The sequence below is a fragment of the Alexandromys fortis genome, unplaced genomic scaffold (assembly GCF_014885135.2).
Source record: "Alexandromys fortis isolate MF-2015 unplaced genomic scaffold, M_Fortis_MF-2015_v1.1 scaffold_290, whole genome shotgun sequence".
Taxonomy (NCBI): domain Eukaryota; kingdom Metazoa; phylum Chordata; class Mammalia; order Rodentia; family Cricetidae; genus Alexandromys; species Alexandromys fortis.
The window spans coordinates 633,428-643,014 of NW_026068167.1; the positions used below are offsets into that span (position 1 = coordinate 633,428).

Genomic DNA, 9,587 nt, shown 5'->3' on the forward strand with positions numbered 1-9,587 from the left:
TAGCTTTAAAACATATATATATATATATATATATATATATATATATATATATTCTAGAGGGTTGAATTTATGTTTTCAGAAGACTTTACTGACTGAGCCATCACTTGCACCCCTCTGTCTTCATTCTTAGTAGTTGGTCTGGGTGGGGGTGACAGCCAAGTACCAAAACAAGGGTGGTGTCAAACCTGCATACCGAAACAGGATATGTGTTGAGTGCTCATGACTTTTAGTTTGGATCTTGCTTGCTCTAGGTGTGTGGTCCCTTCTCTACTCAAGCTGTCTTCGGTTCTCGTGGACTTAGTTCTGGTTCTAGTTGTCATATTCAGGCCCTAGAGCTGTTGACACGACTTTCTGATCAGTGGTCTTTGTTGCAGATATTTTGGTAGGTGTGGTGTGTCGGCTGAACAGAGGGACAAAGGGTGGAGGTCGGGCACATCCAGTGCTCAGCGTTGCTTCTTGCACGAGCTGTTTCTTCCCAGAGAGCAGGCAGGGAGGAAACTGCAGCAGGAACAGTGCCTTAGTCTTAACCCAGTTTAGCAGATGGCAGAATACTTTCACTTCGTTCACTGGGTGTGGTCGTAAGTGTAGCTGCTGTTTGTGGATGAGGACAGAAGCCTCAGAAGTCACATGACCTGCCCTTGCCCTCGCTGCCGCTTAGAAACAGAGACAGATCCAGCCCAGCTTTTCTGGCTCTAGACCTGTTATTGATTCTTGAAGGAAACAGTTTATAGTGGTACTTACCCACACAGGAATTTTCAAGTCTGAAAGTAGTTGAAGGGGCTGGGGTGAGGCTCACATGGTAGAGTGCTTGCCTGCCATGCATGAAGCCCTGGGTCCAGTCCCCAGCAGCACATAAGCCAGTGTGGTAGCACATCCCTGTCATCCTAGCTCTCAGCAGACAGGGTGGGGCAGGAGCTCAAGATTGATCTTCCTCTGCTACATAAGCAAAGGAAGAGGATTCTGTTGAAACAAACAGTATCCAGTTGAAGTCCTATGATTGGTGAGGTCAGGACGTCACATTTGGGGAGATAGCGTGAGAGTAACTGTGCCTACCTACCATTTTGGGAGGCTAGAAGTCTCTAAAGCAGCTTTCTGCCTCTGTCATGATACCATGTGTTAAATCATGGGTGTTTAGTTCCTTCTGTGCTATATGGATGCTTCTCAAAGAATATTGCATATTCTCTCACTGGACAGTTATCCAGGCAGTCACCTCTCAATTCATTACATGATTTCTAGGCCCCTAGATTGATTTGCTCCAGTGGGTTTACCTTGCCCTGGAGTGAACCGCCTCTGCCTGGGTGTAGAATCCCAGAATCATCTCCTTGATGCTCATGCCAGCCCTTGACCTGTCAGCGGCGTGGCCAGCCTATGCCCTTCCGTAGGATGTGAGGCCCTTTCCAGTTCCTGCCTCTGTCTGGGCTTTGTGCTCTTCCCTTGCTGGGAGAACACCCAGGTGTGATGACCACGCTGCAGTCTTGTCAGCAGGAGGTAGGATCGGCTCGGCAAGACTAGGGTCTAGCCCAGGTCTGAGGAAAGCAGCAGAAAGCCTGATTTATTTGTCAGTACTTTGTTCGGATCCAGTCCAGGACTTCACGTGTGCTAGACTCTGTGGCCGAGCTCCCCCACCCAGCCTGAATCGTTGACTCCCAGGAATATAGCTCCAGAAATTAAAACTCCTTAGCTATGAAGTCAGCAGAGTTGAAATGTCAACCTTGGTAATCAGTGGGCTGGCAGATGGCCCTCACATCCCAGAGCTGAAAACTCAAAGTAGACTGTTGAGAAAGTTCGTGAAGTCCTTCCACATGTTACTCTGTTAATCACTGGGGCGTGGAGAATGCGCGTTTTTGAAACCCCATCTTCTTGCTTCTTTTTGTTCTGTGGACTAGTGAAATAATGATTTTCAAGTTTTTGTGGTACTAAAATTGCCAAACCCCCGAAGGTGAGACTTCTCGGAGCCCAGGATTCTAGAGGTCCTTGAATTCTGCCGGAAGGCCCTTGTCTTGAACCATACTTGAGGAAATTCATGGTTTCTGATATTTCCTTCATGGAGAATATTGCTGCTCTGTTCTCCCCCAAGTGGAAGTAGAGCACAGGCCTGTTCCGATGATTGAAGACTTGATGGCAGCTGCTGCCTGTGAACTAGTGGCCTCCACAGCCGCCCTCTCAGAGGGGAAAGCTAACCGCATCTGCCTCTCATTGGCCTTGAGTAGCAGGAGTTCTTGTACTCTCGTACTGGGGGCAAGGGATACGGCAGGGTTCTGCCTGCTCTGGGAGCAGTTTGGTTATCCAGTGACCCCTTTTCCTCCATGTGGCCTTTTCAAGAAAGGGAGAAGAAATAAAATAGGAAACTGCTCCTCTTTCTATTTGCCTGTGACTAAAGCTGAGGTCTCCTTCTGCCTGTTGCCAACTTAGAGAAAGTGATGACGCCATAAAAAGCCACGGCTAGAGCTCTTAGGGAGAAAGGGCGTTTAGCTCACAGTCCCAGACTACAGTCACCATTGTTTGTGATTGAAGCCCAAAGCAGCGGGCGCCATGCGGAATCCACAGTCATGAAGCAGAGAGGAGTTCCTTCATGGTTGCATGCCTGTGCTCAGCTCATTCTCCCAACTGTGAAGTTCATAGCTCAGGATCCCCTGCCTTCCCACCTCAGCTACCATGACCAGGGTACCCCACGCTCCACAGATGTGCCCACAGGCCAGCCTGTCTTACACAGCCTCTCAGTAAGATTTCTCTTCCAGGGGATTCTAGATTGTTCCAAGTTAACAATACTAACCACCAGGGCTTAGGAGATGTCTCCGTGGATGAAGGCATTTGCCACCAAGCCTGATGACCTGGGACTCACAGGGTAGAAAGAGCAAACTGATACACACAGAAAATTTTAAAAATGTAGTTTTTAAGAATAAAAATTAAAGTTGGGTGGTGGTGGTGCTTGCATTTAATCCCAGCACTCAGGAGGCAAAGGCAGATGGATCTCTGAGTTTGAGGCCAGCCTGGTCTACAGAGCAAGTTCCAGGAAAACCCTATACAAAGAAACCCTGTCTCAAAGAAAAAGAGAGAAAGGATGGAGGAAAGAAAGGAAGGAAGAAGGAATAAAAATTAAAGGGGCTGGAGAAGAGGACCTGGGTTCAACTTCCAGCACCTTCATGGCAGCTCAGGGATACTGCGCCCTCTTCTGTCCTCCGAGAGCACTGCATGCACATGATGCACAGACATACACAGTTACACCCATAAGCATAAAAATTAGAAACCTCACCATCACAACTAGCAAGAAAGGCTGGCTGTGGAAGATCTGCTAATGTGTGATAGTTACCACGTGCCTCTCCTGAGTGCAGTCACCATCTGTAGAGAGACCCAGGCCCACATGTGCACAGACAGACACAGAGCGGGTGGGTCTGTGGGGAATGAGGAATTGGGCTTGCTGACTAAGAACTGTCCATGACGAGAAGCTTTTCCAGAAAAGCCTGTCCTGTCCTAGAAGGCTCACTTGCCCAAAATGCTTAAGTAAATCTGGTACTGGTTCCAGAAGGTGCTTCAGCTCAGGAACACAGCCTTGTAGTCACCTTGAGCACAGCGCCGAGTCCTCCTTTAAATGCTCAGACAGTATATTCTTGGGAAAATGGAAATCATAACTGGTATTTTCTTAGTTCACAAATGTGGGCATTTAAGGCAGCAAGCTTGTCAGGGAGGAAGAACACAGGTGCTAGCAGGACGGCCCAGAGAAGCAGCTGCTTCCAGCCAGCTGGGGCGGAGCCCAGTCTGGGACTGAAGCTGTGATGAGGAATGCCACAGCCCTTGGCCAGTGTGTCCTTGTGTCTGAGGTTTCTCTTCCTACTCAGTCCAAGCTGCACCCTCGCCTTTGCTCGTAGTGTCCCCAGATTCCCAGGGTGGAGAAAGGATTGAAAACTGCCCTCTGCCCCAGAACTGTGTGTTCTTAACAGCTCTTGTGTTTTCATGAATCGTAGGGGGCTTCTCTTCTCAGAGACTGCCTTCTTGGGGTCCTGGGAATATGGAAGTTGGGATGAATGATGTTCAGGACCCTCCTGGCAAAGCCTTCCAGGCAGCAAGGAAGAGGGAAGCAAAGTCCACATGAGCACATCCCACCTGGCTGCACACTTAGAGTGTTCTTCTCAACTACCCAAGGCCAGGACCTTAAAACCCATTTTCTTCTGCTTTGCCCTACTTCCCTGGGTCTCCTTAGCATGGAAGCTAGGCTGATCCGGGCTCCCCAGGGTTACTTGATCCTGTATGAAGAAAGCCCAGGGCTTTGCCTGTATCGTCTTACATCTCCGTCACCAAGCCACCTTCTGTAGTGTGCTTTAACAGAGCTGGCTGGGCGCACACAGGGGTTGCCCAACCTTAAACCCCAGGGACTCAGAAGTGGTTGTTTGCTGTCTCAGTTCCAATCTCTCCCACACGAACCTGGGGCATGCTTAGCTAGAAGTCTTCACAGGCCGAAAGGAGGAGCCATTGCTCTCTCCTCCTCCTGCCTGGAAGAAGTGGCTATTGAAATGGCCAGACCTGTTGTCAGGGGGTAGAATTCAGAATGGAGAGAAACACAGCCTTAAGTAGACAGCCCAAGGACTGACAGGAACCAACATGCTGGTCAGGTTTAGGTGAAGGAAGAAGGGGAGGCTGAAGAGGGCCTGGATGGGATCCATCCCCTGTGTTACTGGTGGGTAACTACACCTCAGCCAGTGCTGGCGTCATTGTATGAAACTGGACTAGCAGTCCTCAGAGATCGGGATGCAGTCATTTCTGGTCATATCTCATATCCAGCCCTAGCCTTCCTTGTCCAGCTCTGCACCCTGGTCTGTCTAAGACCTAAGGCTGTTCCATGGAGAGCAAGCCCTGGTTTTCAGACTATAGTTGTCCGGGTCTGAAAACCCTGGAGTCTCAGAGGGGTCCATAAGCCCTTCTTCTGTGCCCCTGTACCTCTTGCTGCTATGGTCAAGCCTGCCTTTCCACATAGCCCACAGTCAGGTCTACATCTAACTAGTACATCTAATTGGCACAGCATTGGCGTGTCACCACCCCACCCCCACTGTGAGCCATCTGACAGGTTCTTTTCTCTGTTTCTTGAAGAAGATGAGAAACTAAGTCAGAGAAGCAGAAAGAATTCTCTTGAACAGAATTGAATTGTAACCATGGCTGCCATTTTCTAGTTTTTCTAACTTTTCAGGGCTTTCTAACTTTACTGGCATACTGTTTCCCGGGCAGTGATGGTGCACACCTTTAATCCCAGCACTTGAGAGGCAGGGGCAGGTGGATCACTGTTAGTTTGAAGCCAACCAGGTCTACAGAGTGAGTTCTAGGATAGGCTCCAAGAACTGTCCTGGAGCTACACAGAAGAAACCCTGTCTCGAAGAACTAACTAACTAACTAACTAACTAACTAACTAAATAAATAAATAAATAAATAAATAAAAATAAATAGATGGGACGTTGCCTGCCCCAGGTGTGTGTGTTCCTGTATACAGGAGCACACATGGGAGGACAACCTCAAGCGTTGGCCTCGCCTTTCACCCAGTGACAAGATGCCTTACTGTCTGCTGCTATGCATCAGACGCCCAGGGATTCTCCTGGTTGGTGTCTCCCTTCGCCATAAGAGCACTGGGGTTACTGACACGTGCTCCTGTGCCTGCCTTTATTGGGTGTTGAGGATTTGAACTCAGGTCCTTATACATATGTGACAAATGCTCTACTCCTGACCTTTCTCTGCAGCCCTCCTTGGGTAATATACTAGACTAGCTAGCATGTTAAAATATCTGAATTCCCAGCTGGGCATGTGGGTATATACCCATGATTCCAGCACTTGAAAGGTTGAATCATCCTGAGTTTGTGTCTAGTGTGGGAAAGTGCCGTTAGCTCAGTGGGCTCAGAAGCTATGTCCCACTGCACCACTTCACCTCCCTCCATCTTGCACTGGGGGCAGCTGTTGTTGGTATGTGAAGAGCACCATCCCATGCCCATCTGTGTCTGTGCTTGCCAGACGTGTTTCTAGAAGCGAGCTTTGTGCATTACCCCTGGGGTGGCAGTGACTTTAGGTGATCAACTATGGCTGGAGCCCAGAACCAGCCAGCCTAAGAGCCAGTGACTCAGCCAGAGTGACAGTGTTGCCGGCAGTGGTGTTTATGTGAGCTGTGGATGTGTGCTTCCTGCCATGCCAATATGGATTTGGTTAACCCGTTTGCATGTTTTAAGACAGGGTCTTTCTACAGAACCCTGGCTGTCCTGGAGCTCACTCTGTAGACCAAGCTGCCTTGGAACTCACAGAGATCCTCCTGTCTCTACCTCCTGAGTGCTGGGATTAAAGGTGTGCGCCACCATGCCCAGCCTAACTCTTTTAAAATAGAGTTTGTGTGTGTGTGTAAAGTGTACTAGACTAGATGCAGATGCCCTGAGAAACTAGAAGGGGGAATATTGGATCCCCTGGAACTGGAGTTACAGGCTATTTTGAGGCACCTGAAGTGGGTTCTGAGAACTGAGCCCAGGTCCTTTACATAAGCAAACACTCTTAACTACAAAGCCACCCCTCCAGCTCCACTGATTTGCATCTTAGTGCTCTAGGAGGTGGGCAGAGTCTCTGTCTCCAAAAGTCAGTCACACCATGCATCCTGGCAGAGTAGCTAGCTGTTAGTACTCAGTACTGGGACACAGGTCCCTCGACACAGGAGCTTTTCCCAGTTTTCAACCTGTCCCTAGCACTGGGTCCTGGCTGTTAACTGGAGGTTTCAAGCTGCGCTGTGGAGCCCTCTCATGTCCCACCTCTGGTCACTTAGAACCACCCTTCTCATCCACCCAGTGGCTTACTGAATGAGTCTGTGTGCCTGGGACTTAAAGAATGGGGAATTGTGTGAGCCCTGGAAGAAGCAGACAGCACCCGGGCGCTGCTGTGGGGGTGTGGTCACAGCAGATCGACAGTGAACAGGCTCAACAACTGTTAGGGTTCTGGTGGACAGCGTTTGCTTCCCAGTGTTTACTTGTGCTGTGTTCTGTCCTACAGATAAAACTGCTGGGGGTGGGGAGCGCTAGCTCATCACTCTCAGGCCAGGCTTCTGTTTCCAGGCCCTGAAAGCCAGTTTTGCTGTGATACAGCCTTGCACACTGGAGCCAGGGGCCAGGGCCAGCTTCCTTCCCTCTGGGCACCCCCGGTGGTTCCCTCGAATGGATTCTTCAGCTGCGTGGGTTGAGGAGGGAACCTGTGCTGGTTAGTTGATCTTGAAATTTGTCTAAGTCTAGAGCTCCCCCTGCTGTCCGAAAATGGAAGGGTTCTCTGAACTTTAAAATGAAGTTTTCTTTCTTGTTACTATTACTTCCCCCCACAACCCCCCAGACAGGGGTTTCTCTGTGTAGCCCTGGCTGTTCTGGAACTCGCTATGTAGACCAGGCCAGCCTAGAACTCACAGAGATCCGCCTGCCTCTGCTTCCCAAGTACTGGGATTACGTGCATCGCCACCGCCCGGCTATTACTATTTTGTAAACTGTCTTTAAACCAAATGCTGCTGGAGCTCTGAAGCATGCCTGGGAGGCCCAGCCCCAGGGAGTGAGAGCGGAAGCACAGAGGCCAGGCAGGATAGGTCCTATCTGTGCTCTTGCTACTTTTAGCGGCTCCTACCCTAACCCCCCCCCCCACCACAGCCAGCAGCCTGGAAGGTTATCTTTGCACACAGTCTCACAGCTGTTTGCAGCTTGAGCAGCAGAAGTGAAACTGACCACAGTTTCACCTACTACCATTGTTCCTTAGTGAAGTGAGCCACATGCTTCCCTGTCCTCCCCAGTCTCTTAAATTGTCGTGTGTCACCTTATAGACTTGGAGTGCATGGTGCATTTGCAGAGGGCCTACAGCTGAACTTTCCATTGAAGACAAAAGCTGAGGTCCGCAAAATAGGACCCAGCCTTCTATCAGCAGCAGTGTGTGTGTGTGTGTCCCTTTACCAGGGCCTGCCAACAATGGCTGAAATTTTTTTAGTTTTCAAAGATGAAGCTGAGTTCATTTTAATATTGCCATTGATAGCAGCTGAAAAGAAACAGCCCTGAGAAGACATGGGCCTTGTTGGTTTTGACTATCCCAGCTGGCCACTACCGTTCCTAATGAGACTAAAAAGCAAAGGTGGATTTGCTCACATCTCTGCCTGAACCAGGCGATCTTAGAGGCTTAACTGATGAGACCGAGAGCGGTGTAGGGCTGACCGAAGCGAAGCCAGGAGGGATTGCTGCCACCAGGGTCTCAAAGTGACTAGCCGTAAAGACACATGCTTCCTTAGATGCCAGGGCGGCATTTCTGTTTAAGGTGCCATTTCTGCTGCGGTTGTAGTGTTGTGTGTGATACGTCACCACACGTCATATTCCGCTGTTGCTTGAGGTTTTGGTGGTAGTGCTGAGGACTGGGCCCAGGGCCTTGCCTGTGCCAAGTAGGCATTCTAGCACTGAACCAGCCTCAGCCTCTAAAAGTAATCCTTCTCCGGTTCTTTTCTCAACAGCTTTGAAAAGTCCAGCTGCATTTCATGAGCAGAGAAGGAGTCTGGAACGGGCCAGGGTAAGGCTCCCTCCCTCCCCGAAGACCTCCAGAGTACACTGCTGTCACCACCCACCAGCTGCATCTAGCACGGCTTTGGGGGCAGCCCTCACCTTATAGCTCCAAATGCTAGAAATCTCAGGCCTTTCCTGTTTCATTCTCCCCAGCCACCTGCCCTGGTAGACTTTAGTGCCTTGTGAAGGTCATCGGAGCTCCCCTAACCTGGCCTTGAAGACCACTCATGTCCCTCCATTAAGTCTCCTGAGCCTCATGTAGATGATGTGCCCAGTGTCATCCATGTGCAGACTGTGAGCTTCCATCTCCATCTGCCTAAAAGCAGGCAACATCCACGTATACCCTTTTACAGCAGCCGTGGGGCACACTGGAAGCCACACTCCTTGTGCTAGCTCCTTGGCTGCATCCTTCTTTCCTTTCAGTTCCCTCTGGCCCCTGTGGAATGTCCTGTCCCTGGTGTGGATGGAGATGGGGAAGTGACCAGCTCATGTTTCCCTCTTGCTCCCCCTGGAGGGCTGCTGGCCTTGACTTGCTGGACCTCACACCATTCGTAGAAACTAATATACTTGCTCCTGAGACTCGTCTTTTCTCTTTAGAAAATCATGATCAACTGTTAGCAAGTAGGAAGAATGAGGTCATGGGTACTGAGAAGCAGTAACAGACTGTACTTACTTCCATTTGATGGGCTCCAGAGAAGGCCCAGCAAGAAGAAAGGGCAGACAGGCGCAGAGAACAGTGGGACCTGGTTAGACAGCACTGTCCTACAGAATGCCCGCTGTGTGTGAGGTTGTGTGTGTGTCTTCTTTGTCCACACAGGAGCCCTCATGAGTTAGATGCTACCACCCTCGTTTAGGTGCAGCAGAAGCTAACTGATATGGTAGAAAGTGATAAAGCTGGAACTCAAGCCTGGGTCTGTGGAGCCCAGACTTTTATTATATTTCGTGTGTGTATATGTGTGTGCACGTGTGCGGGCACATGTGTGGAGGTCAGAAAACAGTTTGCAGGAGCTGGCTCTCTCTCTTTGTAGGTCCTGGGGAATCAAACTGAAGTTATATATA

The 9,587-nt window shown here is 49.9% G+C and overlaps 1 protein-coding gene across 2 annotated transcripts in view; it reads left to right on the top strand.

The window, feature by feature from the left end:
• Mrtfa (myocardin related transcription factor A) overlaps positions 1–9,587 on the top strand; it is a 93,536-nt gene that overhangs the window by 70,677 nt on the left and 13,272 nt on the right. For both annotated transcript variants that reach the window (XM_050128248.1, XM_050128249.1), the window contains exon 3: positions 8,480–8,535. In XM_050128248.1, the coding sequence (XP_049984205.1) occupies positions 8,480–8,535 (56 nt within the window). The remainder of the gene's footprint in view (positions 1–8,479; positions 8,536–9,587) is intronic.